We start from the raw sequence: 26,634 nt of genomic DNA, 5'->3' as shown, positions 1-26,634 counted from the left end.
GATGGGGCAAGTATTTTCAAACACTTATTTCCTTCTCTCAACCTCACCTTTGACCGACTACTGTATTTCTAGGCTCAATTCAGATTTCAGCTGTTGACTTGTTCAAGCTATAGGTGTGTGTCATAAAAATAACAGTGACATTTAACGTTGGATAATTAGACAACACATTGATGTTCCTAAATCTCCCACGTCAAAAGAATCTGTGCCACCCCTACAAAGTCGTCCAGACACAGTGGCCTAACAACAGTACAAAATGCCAATACTACAACCAAAGGAATACAGCTGCTTCTAATTTCCGGTGTTATGTGAGGCACGTGTCAAACGGGTTTAAGGGCCCTGACACACCAACCAGACGGCCGACCGTCGGCAGAAAAGCCAGTCGGACTGATCAGTCGGGTCCCGAGGTCCAAAAAATGCTTCAGAACACACTGAGGCGACGCCGACTTGAGCATACGCTCTGCGTGTGCGCGAAACGTAATATGTCTCCATAGCAGCAGGCGGCGCTGCTCTGTATTGTTTCCATTAACAGTCTGATTATTAATCAGAAAATGAAAACCGGCAGCTGATTGGACGAACGCGTCACGTGGTTCTTTTTTCTCCGGAAATTCACAGCCAGACTGTCATGGCGGCTCGTTCAGAATACGATCTCATATTGTACTAAAATAGTTCACCGAAACGTGTTTCTGAAAACATTTTAAGCGAGAAATAGGCCATGCAGTTGCTGAATCTATCTTCATTTCAGATTGATTATCGGGCTGGTGTGTCTTCTCTCTAAGAGGTGATGGTTGGTAGAAACAGCGGGGACAAGGCAGGAGCACATTTGCATGAATCAACAAGCTTAGCAGGTTCTTCAACCTATGCACTAAATTTAAATAAGAGAAGTCTCTTGAAGAAGCTCTAATGTAACCTTACCTCTTTGTGGCCTCTACTAAAGCTTTCTCGTCCGGTGAAGAGGCGTAGTATTCCATGTGATTGGAAGAGAAACCGTTTGCATGGGAAAATGGGTCTCCTCCTCCAACCGGGCAGTCTGGCTGGTCGTAGCTGATCTGAACCGTGTGACACAATGACACTGCCTTGAGAAATAACAATTCCTCACCGAGCTGTATGGAGAGACGAGAGAGGAAGAGACACCATCAATTCTTATTCTTACAGAGTGACACACTGTATTGTCGTTGTAAAAATATGTCAGATGTGATTCAGTGTCACAGAGACCAGCTGAGTAAAGTGTACACTGTATGTTTGCACATTTTGTGCTTATGCTGTTACCAATACAATAAATCCTATCAATTAGCTGTGCAATCACAGTGATCACAATAAGCATTTTCACATCTCTACTTCATAGCACAAATGCATTAGTTCCAATTATCTATTGCTGATTACATGAATAGCTTGAGGCAAAAAGCAGTCCCTAAGTTAATTAAGTCATATTTGATGGCAGCAGTGAGAACTATATATATATAGTATATATGAGTTACCAGGTGAGGCGTAGAACCATCTGGTGAGTCGTCAGTCATTCCTTCTGGTACCAGTTTACCGTTGACTTCGCGGTACTTGGTTCCGTTAATTGAACACTCACGGAAGTGCATCTCGTTTTCTGTTAGCGTCCCCGTCTTATCTGTAAACACATACTCCACCTAGGAAACAGAAACACAAAGATGCACACATAAGTTGAGTATTATGTAGTTGAGTAGTAACGGTGAGGCAGAGATCAAGTTCCCTTTCATCCTATTAGACGGAAATTCTATGGGTTAAATATTACTTTTAATATTACACTTAACACTTCAATTATGAATAAATTATATCTGTTTTAGGTTTCTTGCTATATCCAAATAGGCATATTTACTGCAATACAATGTACATTATACTACACATACTACATAATATCTGATGGGAAAACTTTTTTCAGGCAAATGTGATGTAAAGTTATATGAATCTTTACTCTCTTGCTCTATGCATGCGCTCCTGCGCTTCCATTTCATACCTGCCCCAGCTCCTCATTGAGGTCAGAGGTGTTGACCTGAGCTTTCTGGTCGCTCTCCTCGTGGTAAAGGTCCAAATCCCAGCCAATGAAAAAGGAGCCCAGGAACTTTTGCATCTCCACAGTAACGTAGAGCGAGATGGGGATGATGAAGTTGTAGAGGACCAGAAATGCCAAGAAGTCTGAGATGAACTTCAAGATCTAAAGAAGGATCCAAGTAAATTTAATAAAAAACGGACACAAGAGGAGGGCAGAATTTGGCCCACCCATGAGAGAGAGACATCATGGCTTTCAAATGAGCAAAGTGGCAGTTGGTCAAGGCCACACCCCCACCCTCCACCTTGCCCCCCCTCTCTCCTACTCAATAGCTACAGACACAAACATGGCACATCCTAAGGAAAGCTCATTGTGAGACTGGCTCTAGTGGCTGTAATTTTGCACCAAGGCTGAATTTCGGGAAAGAGACTTCAGATACAGTATTAGGGGACCACTAAGGCCTATATAAAAGCATCCAAAGAGCACCATGTCATGGGACCTTTAAGGTTGCAAAAGATTTTTGCTTAATACACATACACAGCCACACACAGAATGATCACTGATGCTTCTAAATTAAAGCAGGCAGGGCAATTCATTCCCATTATGGAGTTAATGACTTCATGTGACAGGAAAGAAGAGTGAGAAAGGACCACAGACTGAGAGATTATCAGCAGCCATACAAAGGACGCGTATATGACATGTTATACCTGGAATTGAGCTCTAACAAAATAAAGAAATCAATTTCTCCTTTTTTGGACTTGAATATTGTAATCTTTAGGCCTTACATTTAAAAAATGTTCAGACTTTTGAAGGATCGGTAGATTCCCTGGAGAAAGTATATAGCTGTGATGTGGAGACATGCAGTCATTGGTAAAGGGTAAACACTGTAACGGGGCCAGGGGGTCTCTGGTGCACCTGTTATACTAAAGGTAAAAACACAGCCATTCATTTGTTGCTGGTATTCCTCTCTCGGTCTCCAGGGAAAAGGGAAGCAAATGTACTGGACTGTGATTTGTTTTCCCCCTCTGTCTCAATACATAGAGGCTGCTGTTCTCTCTGACTGATTGGTGTTGGCAGGTAGGTAGATAGGCTGGCAGACTGTCCACATGAAAGACATTTCCTCTCTTAAGCCTTGTCACAAAATCTAGAGACACTAACACCGCCCTTCCAGCATCCTTCTAGGACTCTGTGTGTGTATGTGGTTTCAAGCGTGGGCTCACCGTTATATCTTCATTAAACTCTCTCTATTAACTTATATTGGCAGTAGAGAGAAAAAGCCAATTATTATTTGGCGTGGGAATTAAAGTGGAGAAAAAGAAAGAAAGAGAGACAGAAGTGGAATGTCGACTAAAATCTCACCTCATCTTATCTCTGGAGCTGATAGCCTGCACCACTTACAAAAGGAAAATCAATAAGAATACATTCTGATGCCTAATGCGAAGAAGACTTACCGGACTGCTGTTTCTCTCCTGTTCAGTCTTTTGGTTGTAGAAAGGCTCGTCCCATTTGTCCTCAGCTTGCCAGGCATACTTCAAGATAGTGCTGAGGATGGCCTCAAACAGCAAGATGCCCAGGTAGATGATTAGGAAGGTGTTCATGGACCTGACACAGGAAGATATTTTAAAGTTGCGTGTTAAATTAGGCACATCTGAAAACAGGAAAATTTTGCTTACACAGAGAGACAACAGAAAATCAAGCTCACTTCTCTACTGCAGAGCGTTTCTGGGACTTGCACTTATAGTTGAGGGCCATCTTGGACTCCATTCCTGTGTAAACAGCCACACCTGCAACAGCACAGTTGGTTCAAGTATTACATCCAGATTATGGGTTATTAGACCACTATATTACTGACGAATTGCACATGAAGTCATGAGAACATAACACACCCAAAATTACAACAGTATACACAGACACACTAGTGCTATAAAAGTCTTCGGTTGACATAATCAAACCTCAGGCATATGATAATAATTGGCCTGTCCTACCCATATTGTCAACTGAGCTTGGCTTGTCTGTATCACAGCTGCGACGTGGCTGTGTCACACCTCTCTATCATGCTTCCAACACCCACTGGAATCATTTCAGAAGCAACCTGTTCTTGAGCCTATGTCTTTCTCTCTCAACTTTCCATTGTGTAAAAAATTCCCCTAGCTGCTCCTCTCTCAGGTGGAGGTTTTGCTTTTGCAGGACCTTTTCTTTTTTATTCTACCTGCATTGACTCACCAAAAATCTCTTTGGTATTTTTCAACCTGGCTCCTCGCAGCAGCAAATTTTCTGGACCCAGCGGTCTGACATAAAAGCAAACAAAAACAACATAAATACAGAGAAAGATGGATGTGGCTATAATAGGATTTGGGCACAAACAAGACACAGTAGGACCTTGACATAAACATTTAACAGTCTATGAGGCTCATACATCTTCTGTATATGCAATTAATCATTTTAATTTTGCTGCTCATTTTTGTCTTTTGGTGGCATAGTAGCCCACTGCTGATAACATACCTGAGGTAGTTTAGTCTCTTTAGGCCGGTGTGCAGGTCATTTTGTAACATTTTGTAACCCTCTGCTAAAAGCACATTACATGAACAACTATGGCTCACACAGATATGCTGTCATGTTTTACCCTCAACTACTGTCCCATTTTATTTGTCTGATGGTGTAACCTTGGTAGCAATACACAAATCAGAAGGCCCTGTATCCATAGTATTGGGGGTGCCTGTTTAGCAGTGCCTTCAGCTTATCCAGCACACACATAATTACTAATTTAATTATTAGCCAAAGCAGCTGGACAAATCTGGTCTCACCTGACTATCTCCTCTCCATGCTGAGTCACTGTAATCCGACCAACGAACCTGGAAAACACCAAAGACATTTTAGTTGAGTGGTGTGAGAGAGACTACTACGTTCACATGCACACAGGAAACCAGGCTACTGGAATAAATCTGGAAATCTGAGGATTTACATGCATTTTAATAACCTGATTACTATAAAACGTGTGGATATGCAGCTGGTCAGTAATCATATCATCATAGAGAGCGACAGCGACCAAGAGAGGTGGAAGGGAGAAAACTGCCACTGAAACAAACTGCCTGATCTAAATATAAACTGACTGATCCTAAAGTAGCCAGCTGAGACAGACAAGAGGACGGGTGGTTGTTGAAGAGGCGTTGAAGCCATCTCATCCCATCATCCATTTAATACCACATCTACTGCAGGGCATTTCTAACATGTATTAATCATATGGCTTTTAAAGTGGGTTCTGGAGACTTCCAGGGGTCTTTGGGGATCCCAGAAAATAAAGTGAGTGAAAATCATCTGTACTTAGTTATTTAGTTAGTTATACGATTAAAAATGAGAATCGAGAATAAAAGAATAAGCACAAACATTTTCCTATATGAGGATTCAAAAGGCAGAATCTTTATTTCTAATGTTCTAAAATGTGTTTACCAGGAGTATCCTTTGCTAACTGTACATGCTTCACAAGCACATTGAGTTTACACCTGTTGTATGAAATGTGCTAAATAAATAAACTTGACGTTTCATGATCTAATTCTAAAGTTGTGTGTATACACAAGTGCCAACTACCTGTACAGGTCGGCTTCCGGTTGTTGACACTCCACCACAGCCTGCAGAGACTCCAGTTGGGACACCGACTGACACACTGTTGTCTCTGCCACAGAGTAGTGAGTCTAGATACATACGCAACACACAAACACAGTGAAATGCTAATGAATGGGACGCATTGTTTAAAATTGGACAAATGTAAGTTAGAGTTTATCATACTAAAGAACAAATAGATCTACAGTTAAAACAAAACACTTTTTATTTATAAAACAACTGGTTCAACTGGTTAGTTGCAGCTGCTCTGCAGGGGAGGAGGCAGCAATTCAACTGTTATCCTGACCAAATGAAGGAGGGAGATTGTCAGAGTAGGGTGAATGAGAGGTCTCTCTCTACAGTAACCACCTATTCAAGCAAACCCACACTTGGCAAAAATGACTGAATGTTTGAGTAACACATGGAAGAGCAACACTGCAGTGCATCTACTGCAAAATCTGTTCTCCTATGAGAGTAACATGATGCAGTGTGAAAATGTATCATACTCATCAGCAGCCTTGACTAGCTGACATGGTTACCTTCACTTCACATTCTTGAATGCATCCCAGTCCCTCCAGAAAAACGTGATTATGTAATCGCATAATTCAATGCATAATCAGCCAATGTCCGCATATTTATGCGGGGGCCGCATTTTTTCAAATACGCTAAATTTCGCTGTATAAATTGCCAATTTCCGCGCAAAATATGCAGGGCTTGCATGATTTCAGAATCCCCGCATTTTCGTTGCAAAAAAAGTCACATATATCTTAGCAGAAAGTTGAAAAATGTTTACTTTACACAAGAGCAGCCATTTTCCCCTGTTGCCATGGGAACGTTATGAAGTGACGTTTAATCAAGGATGTTTGCCCACAACAATCACAAAAACAACTCCGCATTTTGGAAGGACTGGCATCCCTGTGTCGACTCCATTTGGGACCACTGTTGTCGTTCTAAACCATCTGACATCCAACATATTCTGACCCTGAACAAAACAGCTGAGTTCTTTTTGCCAAACTTGTCATATATATTTGGTAGGGATGGGCGATATGGCCTAAAATCCATATTGCGATATACATTGCAGCCTCTTGTGATAACAATATATATCACGATATATTTTTTTAAAGAGAAAGAAACGTAGTATGTAGTTTTGAGAACATTTATTGTGCAAAACTGTAATTATACAACATAATGTTGCAGATAAATAAAATTCAAGTACACTAGTTGCAGAGACTTTAACAAAGAAAAAGTATTGGGTTTCTTTCCTTTAGTGCAGTTCTTAAATGCCACCCAAGATGCAGAGAACAGGAAAAATGGGTGTCTTTTTAGTTAAGGAACAGACACTGTACTGAAAATACTTTCAGTATTAGGCAAAGATGCACAGATACTTCAAATAAAAACATATTTCAAACATAAAGTTTCTTACCTGCAGCCTAAAGTAACTCATTTAGTTTTAAACATTTTGTTCTCTTAATGAAATGAAAACTGGTGTCTTGTTAAGAAAAGGAACGGATACTGTGAATTAGGGAAATACTTTCAGTATTAGTCATGGCTATTTTGAATAAAGAAAATTAAAGTATAAGGGACATATATGTCAACTAAAGAAAATGTTTTAAGTATAAAAGTTTATTTACAGTAGTGCCATGCCATAGACATTAAAAAAAACACACACACAAGATTCCAATCGTCAGTTATATAGTGAATTGTCAGGCTGATGAAAGGCTCCACAGTACAGCTCGACCATAGGTTCGTTGTAGCGGCTTAAATTCCGAACCAAGTCCAAATAATGGATGTTGCACCGGTCTTTTTCACCAGCTCCTCCATTTCGCTTTCAGCCATGTTTACTCAAGATGATGATGATGCGATGCAGCCAGTTGCAGCTCGTGGCTCTAAATTTCGCGAGTAGATTGCGTCATCAACATACATTATCGGGATAGTGCAATATAATTAAAATATCTATCGTGGGCCAATTTTGTATCGTTTATATTGCATATCGTTTCTATCAGCCATTAGGGATGGGAATCTCTTGGCAGCTCACGATTCAATTCCAATTCAGAGGCCAACAGTTAGATTCTAAACTGATTATCGATGCAACAATTTTTTTATGTACGTTTCTATGAGTGCTTTTCAAAAATATACATAGAAATCTGAGTTTGCTACTCAGAGTTTGCTAATCACTTTCTAGACAAAGCTTAGATTTTGACATATAGAGTATTTGTCACACACAAGTTTTTTTTTTTTTTTTTTTTTTGTAGTCATTCCATGCTTAAGCCTTAAACGTGCTTGTGAAAGTCACCTTCTCTCACAGTAATCTTCCATGTCAGAGGCTCAGTCGGCTTCTTAGAATGTGAAACATGAGGTGGTCAGATGTCATGTGATAAAGTAGATGAACAGCCTAAATGTGTTTTGCCTAATTATTTTATGTATGTCTTATTAGATGTAGGTGTATACAAAATGTAATTTTTTTTCTCCCTTTTTGCCATTTTTGTGTTTTTTTTTTTTCTGCACTCTTGCCTAAACTCTAAGTTGTTGTCCATTATCCCATCCTCTTTCAGTCACTCTGTTTTCTGATTTGTACTTGTCTGGAGACAGTAACTTTTAAATAAAAATCAACACATTAAAAAAATAAATAAGAATCGATAATTTCATCATTGTAGAGAGAATCGCGATGCATCTAAGAATCAATTATTTTTTCCACCCCTATCGCCCATTACTAATATTTGGTCAAATAAACCTGATCCAATAATACTGTAGCTACAGTATTTTTGGCAGGCTGGGTTTAGGCACTCCTAAAGAGAAAGGATATGAATGTGCTTCTGCGGTATTACTGTACTATACAGCACAGCGTACAAACAGCTGCAGCTGACAGCAATTTATATAGATAGCAAAAGGTGCAAAGATTGTTCAAACCCATTTCTAGGCCAACACTAATAACCCACCATGCTGTATAAATAAACAGAAGCAGCAGCATCTCAATAGAGAGGCAATTAAGCAACAAAGCCTCTGGCAAGACTGTGGGGGTTAGGAGAGGTGAGCAGAGGACTTTCTAAATACAAAATAAAGATTGTTGTATTATCGTATCCAAGCCATTTGAAGACTTATTCCAAAAGATCAACACACACACACACACACACACACACACACACACACACACACACACACACACACACATTAGTTGGCTTGTGGAGTTTGCAGTTTTGAATCCCTGTATATGTTACTATCTATTTTTACTCAAACGGTTTGGGCCATAAATAGTAGTAATAATCTGTCTGTTAAACATTACCAAAGCGCGCGCGCACACACACACACACACACACACACACACACACACACACCTTTAGGTTGGTCTCTCCATCAAGGCTGGCTGTGGTAATGTGGCAGGTGCCATCTCCACGATCTGACGACAGCAACGCCAGGTCAGCTGGGAACGTCTCATCTTTAGCCACACGAACAATGTCCCCCACCTGGACGGACAGGCAGAAAAAACACACACACACACACACACACACACACACACACACACACACACAAAGAACGTTATTTATCAACAAATATAAAATATAGATGTTTCTAATTTGGTTTCCAGAACAAATGATTTACAGAGCATATACAGTGAGGAAAATAAGTATTTGAACACCCTGCTATTTTGCAAGTTCTCCCACTTAGAAATCATGGAGGGGTCTGAAATTGTCATCGTAGGTGCATGTCCACTGTGAGAGACATAATCTAAAAAAAAAATCCAGAAATCACAATGTATGATTTTTTAACTATTTATTTGTATGATACAGCTGCAAATAAGTATTTGAACACCTGAGAAAATCAATGTTAATATTTGGTACAGTAGCCTTTGTTTGCAATTACAGAGGTCAAACGGTTCCTGTAGTTTTTCACCAGGTTTGCACACACTGCAGGAGGGATTTTGGCCCACTCCTCCACACAGATCTTCTCTAGATCAGTCAGGTTTCTGGGCTGTCGCTGAGAAACACGGAGTTTGAGCTCCCTCCAAAGATTCTCTATTGGGTTTAGGTCTGGAGACTGGCTAGGCCACGCCAGAACCTTGATATGCTTCTTACAGAGCCACTCCTTGGTTATCCTGGCTGTGTGCTTCGGGTCATTGTCATGTTGGAAGACCCAGCCTCGACCCATCTTCAATGCTCTAACTGAGGGAAGGAGGTTGTTCCCCAAAATCTCGCAATACATGGCCCCGGTCATCCTCTCCTTAATACAGTGCAGTCGCCCTGTCCCATGTGCAGAAAAACACCCCCAAAGCATGATGCTACCACCCCCATGCTTCACAGTAGGAATGGTGTTCTTGGGATGGTACTCATCATTCTTCTTCCTCCAAACACGGTTAGTGGAATTATGACCAAAAAGTTCTATTTTGGTCTCATCTGACCACATGACTTTCTCCCATGACTCCTCTGGATCATCCAAATGGTCATTGGCAAACTTAAGACGGGCCTTGACATGTGCTGGTTTAAGCAGGGGAACCTTCCGTGCCATGCATGATTTCAAACCATGACGTCTTAGTGTATTACCAACAGTAACCTTGGAAACGGTGGTCCCAGCTCTTTTCAGGTCATTGACCAGCTCCTCCCGTGTAGTTCTGGGCTGATTTCTCACCTTTCTTAGGATCATTGAGACCCCACGAGGTGAGATCTTGCATGGAGCCCCAGTCCGAGGGAGATTGACAGTCATGTTTAGCTTCTTCCATTTTCTAATGATTGCTCCAACAGTGGACCTTTTTTCACCAAAGTGCTTGGCAATTTCCCCGTAGCCCTTTCCAGCCTTGTGGAGGTGTACAATTTTGTCTCTAGTGTCTTTGGACAGCTCTTGTTAGTAGTTGGATTCTTACTGATTGTATGGGGTGGACAGGTGTCTTTATGCAGCTAACGTCCTCAAACAGGTGCATCGAATTTAGGATAATAAATGGAGTGGAGGTGGACATTTTAAAGGCAGACTAACAGGTCTTTGAGGGTCAGAATTCTAGCTGATAGACAGGTGTTCAAATACTTATTTGCAGCTGTATCATACAAATAAATAGTTAAAAAATCATACATTGTGATTTCTGGATTTTTTTTTTTAGATTATGTCTCTCACAGTGGACATGCACCTACGATGACAATTTCAGACCCCTCCATGATTTCTAAGTGGGAGAACTTGCAAAATAGCAGAGTGTTCAAATACTTATTTTCCTCACTGTATGTATGGGTTAGCAGAAAAAAAAAAAAAAAAAAGTCACTTCTGTTGACAAAAAGTCTCAAGGGTGTGACTGTGTAAACAATATCAGGGCTTAACGCTAACTTTTAAAAGTGGTTGCCGGCTTGGCAACCAGGCATCAGCTTTTGGTTGCCGAAATTTATTTATTTATATATATATATATATAAAAACACAAATATTGAACAGGTGGCTGCAAAAGGGTGGAACCAGAGGCCACAAAACGGTTGCCAATTGACTCAATCTGGTTGCCAAGGGCAACCAATACTGTCGAGCACTGAATATCAAGTTTTCTTGACAAGCTTGAGAGGTTAATTTACTGAATGACTAGTTCCGCATCTCCCCAGCGCTGTAATGTGGTCTGGCTATACTGCTTATCAATTCGGGGATAGGGGAAAAGCGCTCTGGCTTGATTGTATTTTTTTTAAAACAAATCACAACCGTCCTGGGTGGGGCTACACTGCAGTTGCAGGAATGGTGCACTTGCAAAACAGATAATGGAGATAGCAGAAGGGTGGCGGACATGTCAGGCTTTATCCCAGCAGTGTAGATCCGTTGAGCTAGACTACTGATTGACTAAAGGACAACCGTTATTTAGGTCGCGAAGCTTTGGCACCGGACACACTTGTTACAGTGTCTAAGAAGCCTGAGCTCCGAGGATTTGTGTGCACAGGTAACAGGCACAACCAGGCAGTGGACACCTCATCAGTAACGGGAGAGGTAACAGCAAGACCCAGTCATGATAACTGTGGGCTGTAAATATGCAAATAGCTCAAGAATTGGGTAATGTTTATGGTTAGACAGGGGTCTTAAGAAAAATGACTGGCTGCGAAGACAAATAATGCTAACCGGTCCAATATGGACTATGTATGGACATGAAACAAACAGTGGCATTTCTAGAGATTTGTGTTACTGCAACAAATGCAACATTCACAGAAAATGTTCCATCACATTTGTGTTGGACACTATGAACGCACCAGTTTCTTGCAATTGTAACATATACAAAAGTTCTTTTCATTGACATCTTATATTACCTTTTATGCAGACTAGCTCTACAGACATACCATGAGCACCAGGAATTTAACAGCCAAGCTTAAGTTATTTATGGCTGTTGACTATGAGCTGCATAAAAGCTATTTTTAGGTACTTTAGCCCTGTTCTTAAACACTGACTAAAGCTTTGAACTTGAATAACTGGTTTAAGTTCCCTTAGGGTGTCGTTTTTGCCATCTTACCCTGATGTTCTTGGATCTTGTCTGCACCAGACTTCCACTGCGAACCACAAACACTGGAGCTCCATTCACCTCGTTGTCCGCTTTGTGTCTTAGCCAATCCTCGTAGCCCTTATGAAGAAATTCATTCAATAAGCAATCACATACAGCGATACAGCATTATTGATCAACAGTGATGACGTGGTGCTGGCACAAATAGTCACTGATCAACTGAAGAGCCCAATAGATGTTTAAGCTATTCCAAACACACCTTTTCATATAAATGCCAAGTTCATCACTGATTAGAGAAATAAAGCCTCCTGAATCAACTGCAGCATTTTCACATTTACATCAATTTAACATTGTGACCTTTAAGAGGGCATTGAGAGGAATGGTTCAGGTTTTCCTAATCAATTTAATTTCAACTGAATACAAGTTGGATATCTGAAGCCCCCCATTAAAACAATTAACCAAACTATAATAATACTGCATGTATGCCAGTTCCCCATTTTCAGCCCGACAAAGAGGAAGCCATCATGTGCTTGTGTTCTCACCTGTTTTATGGCAGTCACTGTGATCACAAAGAAGAGAGGCAGGCCGCTGGTGACTGGGGAAGTTGGGGTGTCTATCATTAACTGGGAAGACAAGTACAGAGACAGGTTTGCAGAGATTTCAACACATTGGAAGTGCAGCAGAAAGAATATGATACCAGGGACTCAGTAAGTGCACTAGGAAGACAACAGAGAGAAGTAGCGGCTGATGTGTTAAACAGGAAACACCTACAACTTCCCTCAGAGGTTAACTGCTAGTTTAGAATTACACACACACACACACACACACACACACACACACACACACACACACCTCAGCATTTGTTAAGAAACTTTTACACATATTTTACTAAATACTACTACAAAATATGAAAACCAAAGCATCATTCTCTGCAAATGTTTAAAATAGTATTCTACCTTGATGTACTATTTTTCTTTTTATTAATTAATTAATTTATAAACATATTTTTAGGCATTTTTGCCGTTATTGGACAGTTGATGTTTTAGCTGACTTCAGCGTTCACTGACAAAAGGGAAAAAAGAGCCTTTCTAGACAGAGTCATGTCGATTGCACTGGCTTCACTACATAGGCCCAAATAAAACCGGAGAAGGCTGAATATATCCTACGTTAGCACAAGTTGACTGATGCATAGTGAAGGCCTAACACCTAGGGATGGCTGTAAAGACACACGTATTATTGAATGTGTGGGTGTATTGTTTTAATACAGAAGCAGACCTGTCTCTATACTGGTCCCTAGAAGTGGATGAGTCACTCACTCACAAACGCACACATTTGTATTTAGGAAAACTGAGGTCGCACTTGACTCGTCACCATCTGAGAGGAGAACATGTACCTGCAAAGAATTGTGTGTGTGCATTTGTGAGTGTCATTACCTGTACAAGGAAGATAACAAGAAAATAGAAGTTGGCTATCCTTCTGAACTGCTCAAACAGATTCTTGGGGACAAAATTCCAAATTGTGTACTGAAAGAGACAGAAAAAAACAACATTTAGGATAAAGACTAAGAAAAGGTTATTAAGCAGGGTATATGTGGGTTTCAAAAGGCCATATTTGAAACCCCCATGAATGCAAGATGGCATTGCATTAAAAACAAATAAAATGTATACAGACAAATATACAAGGCATGTAAAACTAGCCTATTTCTGAGTATACTATACAGGCATATTAAGTAAAAAAATACCATGAATTTATTGTTGAAGGATATTAAGTTGAACTAGTTAGTATATCAGACACAAAAAACATGCTTGTCATATTGTTGTACTTAACTTGACACTGCATGGCTGACAAAAATATAGATTTATAAAAGGAATAATCTTTAGTTTTTTCCTCAGACAATTTATTTTCAATTTTTTTTTTTTATATATACTTTGTCAACATTTGCACATTGGTAGCTCCAAATAAAACAAGTATGTAGCATGGCATTCGTAAAATTGTGATTTTGACATAAAAGTATTTTGGTAAGCGGTGAAGAGTGCTGGGAACACATTCTCCAGACTGCTGTTTCACACTTACATTTCAATTCATCACTTCCTGTGCATGGTCTAGAAAGAACAGCTGATGGAAGAAAGGCGTTTTTTGCTTTCAACATACTAAGGTGAAGTTCATCACATTATTTAAAGGTCCCATGACATGGTGCTCTTTGGATGCTTTTATATACCCCTTAGTGGTCCCCTAATACTGTATCTGAAGTCTCTTTCCCGAAATTCAGCCTTGGTGCAGAATTACAGCCACTAGAGCCAGTCCCACAATGAGCTTTACTTAGTATGTGCCATTTCTGTGTCTGTAGCTTTAAATGCTATTGAGGAGGAGGGTGGGGTGTGGTCTTGACCAACTGCCACTTTGCTCGTTTGAAAGCCATGATGTCTCTCTCTTTCTCATGGGTGTGACAAATTCTCTGGGCGGGCAAAGCAGAGAAAGGGGAGGTAACCTTCCTCCTTATGACCTCATAAGGAGCAAGATTCCAGATTGGCCCATCTGAGCTTTCATTTTCTCAAATACCCAGGGCTCGGTTTACACATATCGCCATTTCAAGCAACTGGGGGACCATAGGCAGGCTGGGGGAACTCATATTAATATTAAAAAATTTCATGCCATGGGACCTTTAAAAGCTCCACCAAGAATAACAATATTTGAGTGGTTTCTGTCTCTTAAATGCATGATTTTAAATCAATTTAATTCTGACCCAGGTGACTTAACCCTACTGTCAATCATTTAACCAGCTGCCTAATCAATGACAGTCATCCCTGCTGGTGGCGGGCAGCAGCCTCTTTGCATTATTATCCTTTTGTCCTGTCAATCTTCCAACTGACCTACTAATCCCCTCACCAAAACAAGGTTTTTGTCTGAGTTGATCCTGTTATCAACAAATCATGCTTATCTCGATCCCACCAGACTAGACTCAGAGCTCCAGATACATTTTTTTAACACTGGTTAAGCTGCCAGAAATCAGTTTAGAGTTTCTGTATGTGACACTTTTTCCCTTCAGCCATGGTTGCTGTCACTGCTTAGGCTCATGCAAAATGTCATGGTTCATATCTTTAAAAAAAGTGCCTTTGTAAATAAATAAATAATGCTTCCATCACTCATCGGATCTGAGGTTATGTTAGTTAAAACAAAACAGAATGTTTACCTCCTTTTAATATGTAGACAATAAGCAAATTATATATATATATATATATATATATATATATATATATATATATATATATATATATATATATATAGTATAAGTAAATAAAATGACATACTGCCTGATTCTGGCAGACTAACATGACATCCTGTAGTAATAACACCATGGGGACAATTCTCAGAATGGATTAAACCTCATTTGGTACCTTGGAAGAGATGATTCTGTTGTCAGCAAAGCGTTGCGGTATGTAGTGGCCATGCTCGGGGAAACGGTTTGCTACATAAACCGTCCTGGTGTCACTCTGATGAGGGGGGTCAAAGCCCTGAGGAAAGGGAGAATATACAAGAAGAGAGAGGGAGAGGGGTGGGGCAGGAAAAAGGGACAGATGGAAATGTGGAAAAAGGAGAGAAAAAAGTTACTTACATAACAACTGTTAGCACATTATGGTAGCCATCTCTAGGTCACATATTTCATTTTTGTTTGCACATTCTGCACTCAACCCATTCAGCTTCCTTTTTCTTATGCTAAACTGCTAAAATGTGTTCCTGTATTTATGGTTTATCTCATATTAATGGTAATATGTTTGTTTGTTTATGTATGAACCAATCCCCAAGGCAAATTCCACGTAAGTGTAACTTACTGTGGCAATAAACCCTTTTCTGATTCTGAAAAACGTTATTTTAGTAGGGCGCTGTTACAGCATTTTCGGACAAAGTGTGCAAATGTTGACCTCCTTTCATGAACAATATATGTACACTATGTGTATACTGTACATGTATATGTATATTCTGAGTTAGATAAGATGTCTAGCTGGTTAAAACATGTTTGACCAGTAAGATTGTTCTAGCAAACCAATTAGTGGACAAAGCTTAAATACGTATTTATGAAAGCAAGACAATTTATATAAGAAGCATTTTTTTAAGCCCAGCACTAAATGCGACATTTAGGTATGAAAGTAGTTTGTTATGGCTATAAATGTCAAAAATGCAAAAAACTGTAACGTCTTAAGCACTGATTAAAATTAGAGTTATTTATATTATCAGCTCATGTTGGCTACTTTTCATCCAACCTGCTATTCTAAGGTTAAAGCAAATGCTTACAATCATTTGCAAATGTTTAATGACGTAGGTCTAACACACACATCCATGTTTGTTACACACACACACACACACACACACACACACACACACACACACACACAGGAATGTATCCAAACCACGTCACTCACCACACAGATTCACCTCTGTTCAGGGACACATGTAAACTATTTCTGCCTTTCTCCATCTGCTGCTGCTTTCTTATTGTTTATTTAAATAAATGAACCACACCTAACACTAAAGGCCCAGACACACAGAGCTGACGGCCAAACGTCTGAACGATCATGACCGCACAGATGTTGGCCTTGAAGGTTTTACAATCAATATCACTTTTTCACCTGAACATCTAAACTTTTTTTTTTTTTACTTGGATCAATGAAATAATATAAAATAGCAATAGTAAGAAAGTCTTGTCTTTTCCTCTTACTGTAATTGTAGCTTCATTCGCGGTACTAATCTTCAATAGAAACAGGTCTAATAAACCAGATATGGACATATGCTGCTGTATTTGGTCAGCGGATCAATTTTAAATATTGTAGGGAGGAATTATACAAACAGAAATACAAATGGCCACAGTGAGCTGTTACAGGAAAAGCTGTGACAGGCTCTTGCTGTGGTTTGTGACTAGCACACCTCCAATACCTCATCAAGGTTAAGAACACAGAGACTCAGCAGGAGAGTTGGATTTAAAACCGCATATAACCCCACCAGTCTAACCAGTGTCCCGGCAAACTGCAGCATTTCACAACCCAAAGTTCTCACAAAGTATGAGTAAATGAATGAGCCCTGGTTAAAACTTCTCAATGTATCCTGCAGTGTTAAATAGCAGCCTTACATGTGTGTGTTAAATAGTAGCCTAAAGAATTCTTAACATTTAATAAGAAGTTATGAGGACAGGTAACTATTTGTGGGAAAAAAGAATGCCTAAGAAGGTCAACTTGTATGTAAACCATGAAAAATCTTTTAAAGCAACATCCAGCATATCAAATGAAAAAAGATTAGGCCTAGCTGTCATTTCATTGCAAGTGTGTGTGTGTGTGTGTGTGTGTGTGTGTGTGTGTATGTGTGTGTGTGTGTGCGCGCTGCCTAGGAAGTAATTGCTAAACTATGAATACAGTACTGTATTCATAGTTTAGAGTTTCCCTCTAAAACCAGAGTTTACTGCTGTAGGAAACAGAAACCTGCACAATAGTACCACTGTCTGTTAACACTGATTACATTTAAAAATACATTACATACAACACATTGATTTGATTGATTTTAATCCAACCTACAGTATATGAACCAGCAATTGCAAACACTGATGGGCCAGGAAGTGAGTTTTGTAAGCCAGACATCCCCATATCTAAGTAATTGTTCAGCCACTGGCATTGATCAACGAGCTATTACATCCCTGCAGTAATTTTTGCTTTAGGGCGGTTAAGGTAAACCTATTACTTAATACCCCTTTACATTATTACGGGAAGTAACTTTGATGGTGGTTGTTGGACATCATTTCCTTATTCCCTTTCTCCGCCCAGTTTTTCAGACTAAGGAGTCAGAGATTCTAGCATACCACCACATCGATCAACTGCCACTTAAATTGCTTAATCATTAATATATTCACACACACAGTAGCTTAGGTTAGCTTAACTGCTAGGTGAGTTCATACGAAGCAGCCGTATGTAGCAGATGTGGCCTTGTGAAATGCAGCTTTAATATAGTAATTGTTGTCTATGCTTTAGTATATGGCTGTTTACACTTCACATTGAAAAGATCTAACTATTTTAAAAGTTTCTGATCCAATTTGTTCAACTAGCAAGTGAACATACTCAAGACTGATTACATCCAAGGTCATTCAAAGTTCATAGATCTACGGAACAAGACCAGAGTTGGCTGATATGACAGAATGTTTCTACTGGCCAGCACCACCTCCGCTACTTTGGCACTGGTCTCTATTACCACGAACAAAGATATGCATAGTTAAGGTGATCCAACAGGCTTAATTCTGATGCAGCTACATTTTTCAAATGCATGCTAAAAGAATCCAAAAAAAGAGATCCACAAGTACTCAAACAGATCAGAGTAAGGTAATGCCATGCTGTGTCTTAATATTCAATCAAGGATGGCTTGTGTTGTGAGCATATACACACACTTTACCACCTAGAAACACTCAAATTGGTCAACTGACATCAATCTTGTCTATTACAACAATGGTAACATGTGATATCTACCTCAAATAACAAATAATCATAGCAATGTAGGCTTTGAGCAATCTCACACCAGGATTATCTTTGTAATAAAACTGAATGTTAAATGTCTCTTCTTATTAGGCGGGTTATTCCATGGATGTTTTAAAATCAAGATCTAAGACCATTTATTGTCCCTGTGTTATGGCCTATCCTGAATCAACTGCCTGAGCTTTAAGCTCCTCTTTAATACAATATCCACAATATCTCAGTTATGTCAAGCAAATGAGCCATATCGGTGTATAAAGCCAACAAAAAGACAATTGCACATTAAGTATGTCGCATTTAGCTTCAAAAGGTAGGCCTAAACTATTTGCTTTACAATTTAAGCCTTGAATGTTTGAGGAAAAAAAATTGAAATCACCAAAATAAAGGATTTTAAATTGAGATAGATGGCTTTTAAGGATTGAGACAATTGCTGACTCCCAAGGCATGCATCTTATCATCTAACTGTTCACAAGGCAGATAAATACATCACTCATACAAAAAAAGCCAAAACAGCACTCATTCACTTGACCCATATATCTCTCACTGTATACCTCTGCTGCACTACAGCAACTAACAAGTCTGAATATTAAATAGATTTTTGATTATTATAGTCTCTACCGTTAATCCAATGCAGGCTGTAACTTTTGCTTGTGAAGAAAATAGATAGTAATGATGACTCACACCTAACCTGATGTCTAGAACTCCAGATTTAGTTGATTAGAACTGCCCTTTAGCTGAAAATAACAGAATGAGTAGAAATGTCTGAAAACTGCATTGAGCTGATGTCATACTCAGCTGACAGATAGATATGACTGGCATATATTAGGGAGAATTCACTGTTTCAGTAAGTGCACTAATGAGGTGAATCCAAGTAGAAGCCATTTCCCCTTTTTTTTATTTCCCCAATAAAATGTATACCAATCACAAAAGTGAAGCTGGATATAACAAGTAGCAGATGAGTTAAAGAAAGGATTTCAAAGCTTATGGACCATTACAATTGTGCAAAGAGGCTAATATTGAATATCAGGAAGAAGTCCCAAATTGTTATTGTTGTAAGGTAGCCTATATCACACATTTCCTGACTGAACTTTAAAAGCTGGAGTGTCCACACTGGCCATAACCTAAAAGAAAATAACAGGTTTCTTCTTATTTTTTTCTGGCAGTAGGCTATAACAATGAAAATAAAAATAATTAAAGCTGCAAGCAGCGTTGAACGGGCCCGCGCACCTCCTTGCACATCAGGGTTACTGGCGGACGCCGCTCCTTGCAACCGTGCATTTGCGCGGCACTCAGACACTGCAAATCGTCACCAGTGAAAAGGGAACTCTCTGCTAAGTTCAATGATACCTCACATAAGAGTCCACATCAAACGGGTCATTAGTTATGAAAGGGGACATGGCTAAAACATAGGGGACGGGCCAAACCATGACCAATGACAAAGGAACTCTCTGTTGAGTTCAATGACACCTCACACAAGACTACCTTAAACGCTTCAAAAGCCATAAAAGGGGTGCGGCCTGAGTACATGGGCGTGGTTAAAGTATAGGGGGCGGCTTAGTATCACATGTGGACCACACATTTTAAGTTTCATGTAAATCGGATGATGTTTGTCATATAAGGCTTATTTCCTGTTGCCAGCCCCCCACTATAACCAAAATTCAATATTGGCCTGTAGATGTCCTCAGGCCTGGACTCTTGTCAATCGTAACAAATTTCATCCAGAATGGAAAATGCAAAATCGAGTTACAGCTTTCTCCTTCATTGCTAAACCCTCAAAATGGCCGCCACACCAAGCGCACACCGTTCGACAAAAAGTCTTGATTTTAATAACTTTCATCTTTGACGTGTTAAGATGACACAGACCAAATTTGAAGTCGATCGGATGAAATCTCTAGGTTAAAGTATAGCACCTTGACTTTTAGGTCTACTTCCTGTTGCCACTAGGGGGCGCTATGACTTTGAGTAAATATTTGTCTATATATGTCCTCAGGGTTGGGTTCTTATGAATACTGAAATTTTTTTTGCTGATTGGGCAATCTACACTCAAGTTACACCCACTTCCCGTTTCGTTGGCGAAACGCACAAAATGGCTGCGCCGCCACGGCCACGCGCTATGACGAAAAGTTTTTCTTTTAATAACTTTTCATCATTAACGTCTTAAGATTGCACAGACCAAATTTGAAGTTGATCAAATGAAATCTCTAGGAGGAGTTCGTTAAAGTACGACATGTGGAAATGGCCAAAAACAACTTTCCATTCAAAATGGTGGACTTCCTGTTGGGTTTAGGGTATTACTCCAATGAGCTTTTTTGTACGTCTTGACATGCTACATATGTGTACCAGATTTTGTGCGTCTACATATAACGTACTGCAGGGGCTGTTTTTTAGGGGGTGCTAGCGAGCCATTTGTGTGTGCCTATTCCTGAAACCCTTAAAATACGTACATTTTCACCAGGCTTGATGCAACCGCCAATTTTGGTGAAATTTTGAGTATGTTTTGAGAATTCCTTCAGTTTCAATAGGGCCTTCGCCGCTGTCGGTGCTCAGGCCCTAAAAATACTGACAGTATAGCAACTATTTTAATGTGTGAAATCAGCTGAAATCAGACTTTTGTATTTTGTCCCCTGACTCTCGTGCCCCCATCAATGTGTAGGCCGACAGGTAATTACTCCCTCCATATAGCCTACATGTCCCACCGTGCCTTGGGGGAACCATTGCCCTGAACAATGGCTGGGAGAAAGGCAAATGAATCACAACCAAGGCAATGCACTGAGCTGTATCATGGACTAAGAGGCATTAAATCAAATGCCTAATCAGAGATGGAACGCGGGAGAGAGGGAGTCACATAAAGAGCAAGTTAGAGAAAGATCTGCAACACAAAGAGGAAGAGAGACAGAGAGAGAGCAATAGACTGTATGTAGTCTGATGTAGTAGGTAATGCTTTTCACTGTTACTGATGACAACAGCTCACAACATGACCACAACCATGCTAAAAAGATATCTAACATGTGGCATGAAATGAGTAGCCTGAAGCTGATCTTTCAGATGATAAAGAACTTAACAATTGCATCAATGGTGGCAGCGTGGGCTAGTTAATTATCAAATGTTTTTTACTGCTTTGTTATAGTGGATTATTAGGGTTGCTAAAGCAATGGCCGAGATTGATCCCTAATGAGACTGTAAAAGTGTAGAACATTCTCTTGGCTCAACAAACTAAAGGCCCAGACACACAGAGCCGACGGCCAAACGTCGGCAGAAAAGGCAGTTGGGCTGATCAGTCTCCCCGAATTGGTCAAAAAAGTGCCTCGGAACACACCAAAGCGACAAGACGTGATACGTCTCCATAACAGCAGGCGGCACTAATCTGTATTGTCGCCCAAAAATGAAAACCGGCAGCTGATTGGACGAACGCGTCACGTGAGTCTTGTTTCTCCAGAAATTCAAAGACATGTCATGGCGGTTTGTTCAGAATACGATCTCATATTTTAAGCGAGAAATAGGCCATGCAGTTGCTGAATTGGTCTTCATTTCAGATCAACAAAGGTCAGTTTAAAAGATTTTTGTCAGATTTTGAGAGACTCTAGTCATTCCGCTCCCCGTTTCGGGGTTAGCACTCTACCAATCAGATGGGTCATTTGAGTCCGACTGCCGGCAGCCCGCCCGGCTGATTATATATGTCAAATCGGCCAAAATGAAGAACGACGGCCCCTCGGACGGACGACGGCACGGAACACACCGAACAGACTCGAGTCACTGACCACGCCAGACTGTCCAACGGCCGATTATCGGCTCTGTGTGTCCGGGCCTTAAGAAGCATAGTATATGCAATATACCAACTGGCATTTATCCACATGACACTTCTTACATCTCACAGCTCTAGGTTCCCTGATTAAGGCCATGCATCAAAGTGAGCCTTTTATAACATCTAGTTTTGTTTTGTTTTTCAAATTGAGATCATGAAAAAATAGTCATTGCTTGCATCTGCGCTAAACGTCAAGGGGGATAGAACACAGACGATCCCATAAAAGTCAATGCAATTTGACGTGTGTTTGGATCATAATTTTGACTGTGTATGGATTTATTTATTGTTAAACAAATGTTTGTTTTATACACATCTATTTTGTGACCTTGCCTGAACGTTTACAATACCTTAATAAATTAGGGTTGATCGGCGTCATGTCCCCTCAGTCTTCCCCCTTATAAGTGGATCAATGACCAAACACGGCATATTGCTTATGTGGAAATACACATCTGATTAAATCACAATTGTTAGGCTGAGTGTTGTCTGTAATTAATCAACATGTTATTAATAACCAACTGTTAGATCTATAGGTCAGTGTTTCCTCTATGTTGATTTGGAAATGGCGGCCCGTCACGCCAAAATGTCTGCCGCCCCACTGCTAAAAGAAATCCTAAAGGAAACACTGTAGGTTGAGATTTAGTTGGAGACAACAGTCTGATGCTGCTATAACTGTTAGCAGCCTCCCACTTAAGCTAACGTTAGCTATCCATTAGTAGTAACTGTCACCAGCATCATTTAGCGATTTACCACAATGACTGAGAATATTTACGTATCTTATGAGCCTCATATATCAGTGTGAAAGTCTCGAATAAACCGATACACAACAGCGTTTCGGCATTTTTCTGTTTCTCTCCTGATGTGACAGCGCTATTCTTCCCCCTACTCGGGAGCTTTTGCTGCGGCAATGCCGGTCTAGTCTATAGCCTTGAGAGCACAAAAAGTTTCCCTTTCATACTTGCAGAACAGGATGTCAAAGGGTTATCCCAGTTGCTACAATTGCTTGTGATTGTAAATGGATCACTAGCATGATGTCAGTACTGCTGATGGAAGAAGACTGACATTAAAAGCCTGTCCCACAGCCAATTAGAACTATGCCACCTTCTCCTTAATGTGGACCACCAGAGACAAACTGATAAGGAATATGTGAGGGAATAAACATCCGTGCAGTACCTTCCAGCTGATATAAAGGTCAGACAAATTCCCCCCGACAAACTTTTTCATTAGGCCAGTTGCATTTTAATTACACTTTTAATTAACTAGGCAGGTCACTATATGGGATGGGTCAAATAAAAGGAGCTATTTCAAATAAGGAGGAGGCTACCCATTTTATGGAGTATAACTCTCTTTGGTCTTTTTTTTTTTTTTTTAAAGGTCGAAATTAACCTCTAAAAGTGGAAATAAAACTTTTTTGTACAGATTGACAAACTTGCAGCTAAGCAAGAGTCATTCTAACTCAGAGACTAGGACATGGGAGCTCACAAACACCTTGACATTGATTAAACTCACTGGCTGTGGTGACATCAACAGTTTGACCAGTGTGTGACTAATCTCATAACATGCACTAACTCATTCATTCACATAAGAAGAAACATGGGCATGCCCCCTCAGATGCTCACACACCACACCTTTTATTCAAACTTTAGCAAACAGAAATTACCACAGAACTATCATATATCATCGTATCATTTAACCATTATGTCAATTCAAGATTCAAGAGGTTTATTGTCATATTCACAGTAAAGGCAACTTACACCATGCAAGGAAAAGCTTGCTTTGCCAGTCTTCCTTACACAACGAATAAAAAAAGGAGAATAATACAATAAAGCTAAAACAAACAATAAAACAAACAATAACAAAGTTGTAATACATAGTTTTTTAAAAAGATTTAAATGTATTTAAGTGCACGGTGCCTATGTCAATGCAGCATGATTAAAACACAAATAATGAATTCCTTCTCCAGCATTTAAATAAAAACTCAATGTATCTACTATGTCCCTGTTACTTACTATCTGTACTGGTAACATTAGTTAAAATTAGAATCAGGCAGGAGTAATTTGATTTACAAGACCATTATTGTCGTTTAACTGCTCTACTTATGCCTTTGCTAATCAAGGGGTCACCACAGCCATGTTTGTAGGCAAACAACAGGTGATTACAGCAAATACAGGATGCTCTCTGAACATATCTAATCATTCAAAGACCATAGTGTTAAATGTTAGCCAGTGCAGATTTATACAAAAAAAACACACTTGGCCGACCCAAAGGTAACCTGTATGCTTGTAAGTTGAGACTAATGTCTAACCAGCTGTTAATATTCGTTTGTTGGCTCTCTTGACACAAATATATAAGTCACTATGAGTTACAAGTTGTACGGAAGCCCATTTCCACCAATGTAATGGAGAAAAAAAAAAGATCCTGTAAGGCATTATAATGGGAAACTTTCTCAAATAATGACTAAGTATCTCAAAATAGTGACTTAGTTTTTCAAAATAATGAGAAACTTTCTCAAAATAAAGACTTTCTGTATCATAATGAGAAACTTTTTTCAAAGTAATGACTTAGCTAGTATCTCAAAATAACATGACTCTCTCAAAATAATGATCTCAAAATCTCAAAATGATAAGAAGCTTTCTCAAAATAGGCTATACTAGCTAAGTCATTATTTTGAGTTTTTCATTATTTTAAAATACTAGCTAGCTATCTCAATATTTTGAGATACCAAGTCATTATTTTTATATACTAACTCGTTGTTTTGAGATATTTTGAGATACTTTACTGTTAGAAATGTGTTTATTTTGAAATATCTTATTATTTTGAGATAACGTTACTATCTCATTAATAACGTAGCTAGCTAGATAAATGACTTACAGGATGTTTTTTTTAATCACAGTGGCGGAAATGGGCTTCTATGTGGTGTGTGGTAACAAACGTTAAAAGTTAACTTTAACGCTAGATCAAGTGCAACTCTGTTGCTAAGTTTTACATTGTTAGCCACCTAACAGTTAGCTAGCATGAAGTCTCAGTTATGTTTTATAACAAACGATTAATCTGTGGTTAAAATGGTAACGTTAGCAAACTTCAAATCAACTCACAACTACAATTAAAACTCAACCCTGTCTGTTTAATGTTGAGCGGTTTTCACTAGCTTAGTAACCCGTTCTCAACTAGCTAAAGCTAACATTACCTACAGCTGACTGTCATCACTGCGAAACACACAACAATGTTTTGGACACATCGGCAACAGCTAAAAAGCTAGGTTAGCTTGCTAAATGTTACCCAAACAAAGTTTATATAGCTTTCCGTGAGCTAAGAAGTGAATTAGGCGACTACTGTTGTGAGCTTATAAGTGCTAGCGTTATGAGAAAGGCAGGAAAGCAGGTTTACCAGCTGTTGTCGTATCCACCGTAGCATCCTTAACAAATAGCTACGTTACGAAGTAACGTTAGCCAGCACAGTGGCTAGCACAGAGCTAGCAACAAGCTACTCCAACAAAACAGTCCCGAACCATGAATATTTCCTCCCAAAGGCAGCTCATCTCGGTCGCATTACGCGACACATTCATGCAGTGCAACTGTGCAAAAAAATAAATCCAGTCTTTCCCATTTCGCGGTAAGGACAGACAAATGGTCCCCGTTAAAAGTGACAGACCACTGGCCACGGAGTCCCAGCGAGCTACACTTAATATCTGCTGCTCTGCTGCCACGATAGTTTCCTCCTGCCAGCACACAGCTCTGTGCAGACATTGGCTGCTCTCTAGCGGCCTCTCACGCCCCCTGCCTGTCTGCATTGATGGCTGGATGGATAACCACCATGTATAATTAATAATTTACGTTTTAAGTACAATGAAGGCATGGAAACTAAGAACAAGTCTGGATTACTAAATCGGGAGAAGGCAGGCAAATGCCCCAAAGCCCCAGGTTCACTGTATATTAATGTAATTGCAAATGGGTTTTGTAATATGGAAATATGTAGGCCTACTACTAAATCACTATGTGTCATAAATAGGATAGAATTAAAGCTGAATCCCGTTTAGCTGATTTAGTTTCAAGGTCCTTGTAATGTTCATGCTGGCTCACTGTCACACTGTAATGACTTAGCCTACTAGTACACTTGAACAAAACAGTGCCATCATTAATGTTATTATTAACACCTGTGCTTTTCCTACTATGGGAAGTAAAAACGTCTACAGTGAAATAGATTGATGCCCTGTCTTAAAGAGGGGCCCTGTGTCAAAATCGAAGAACTTCATTATTTAAGCTGATATCAATGCTATTATATTCCT

The 26,634-nt window shown here is 39.7% G+C and overlaps 1 protein-coding gene across 5 annotated transcripts in view; it reads right to left on the bottom strand.

Annotated features, from left to right (window-relative positions):
* Positions 1–26,101, bottom strand: part of atp11b (ATPase phospholipid transporting 11B (putative)) — a 62,501-nt gene extending 36,400 nt beyond the window's left edge. For 3 of the 5 annotated variants that reach the window (XR_004102015.2, XR_004102014.2, XM_036006881.1), the window contains exons 1-14: positions 25,737–26,101; positions 15,443–15,559; positions 13,481–13,570; positions 12,590–12,670; positions 12,060–12,167; positions 8,944–9,072; positions 5,600–5,703; positions 4,819–4,866; positions 4,238–4,302; positions 3,717–3,798; positions 3,466–3,616; positions 1,982–2,179; positions 1,476–1,634; positions 913–1,100 (exon numbers count right to left, since the gene is read on the bottom strand). Coding sequence is in view for 3 of the 5 variants with exons in the window: in XM_036006881.1 (XP_035862774.1) it covers positions 913–1,100; positions 1,476–1,634; positions 1,982–2,179; positions 3,466–3,616; positions 3,717–3,798; positions 4,238–4,302; positions 4,819–4,866; positions 5,600–5,703; positions 8,944–9,072; positions 12,060–12,167; positions 12,590–12,670; positions 13,481–13,570; positions 15,443–15,559; positions 25,737–25,763 (1,547 nt within the window). In the remaining 2 variants the exon portion in view is untranslated. The remainder of the gene's footprint in view (positions 1–912; positions 1,101–1,475; positions 1,635–1,981; positions 2,180–3,465; positions 3,617–3,716; positions 3,799–4,237; positions 4,303–4,818; positions 4,867–5,599; positions 5,704–8,943; positions 9,073–12,059; positions 12,168–12,589; positions 12,671–13,480; positions 13,571–15,442; positions 15,560–25,736) is intronic. The other 2 variants (XM_031282288.2, XM_031282289.2) reach the window with 2 other exon arrangements.
* Between the last annotated feature and the right edge of the window lie 533 nt (positions 26,102–26,634).

The sequence above is a fragment of the Sander lucioperca genome, chromosome 11 (assembly GCF_008315115.2).
Source record: "Sander lucioperca isolate FBNREF2018 chromosome 11, SLUC_FBN_1.2, whole genome shotgun sequence".
Lineage (NCBI taxonomy): Eukaryota > Metazoa > Chordata > Actinopteri > Perciformes > Percidae > Sander > Sander lucioperca.
This window is presented reverse-complemented; position numbering and strand designations above follow the sequence as displayed.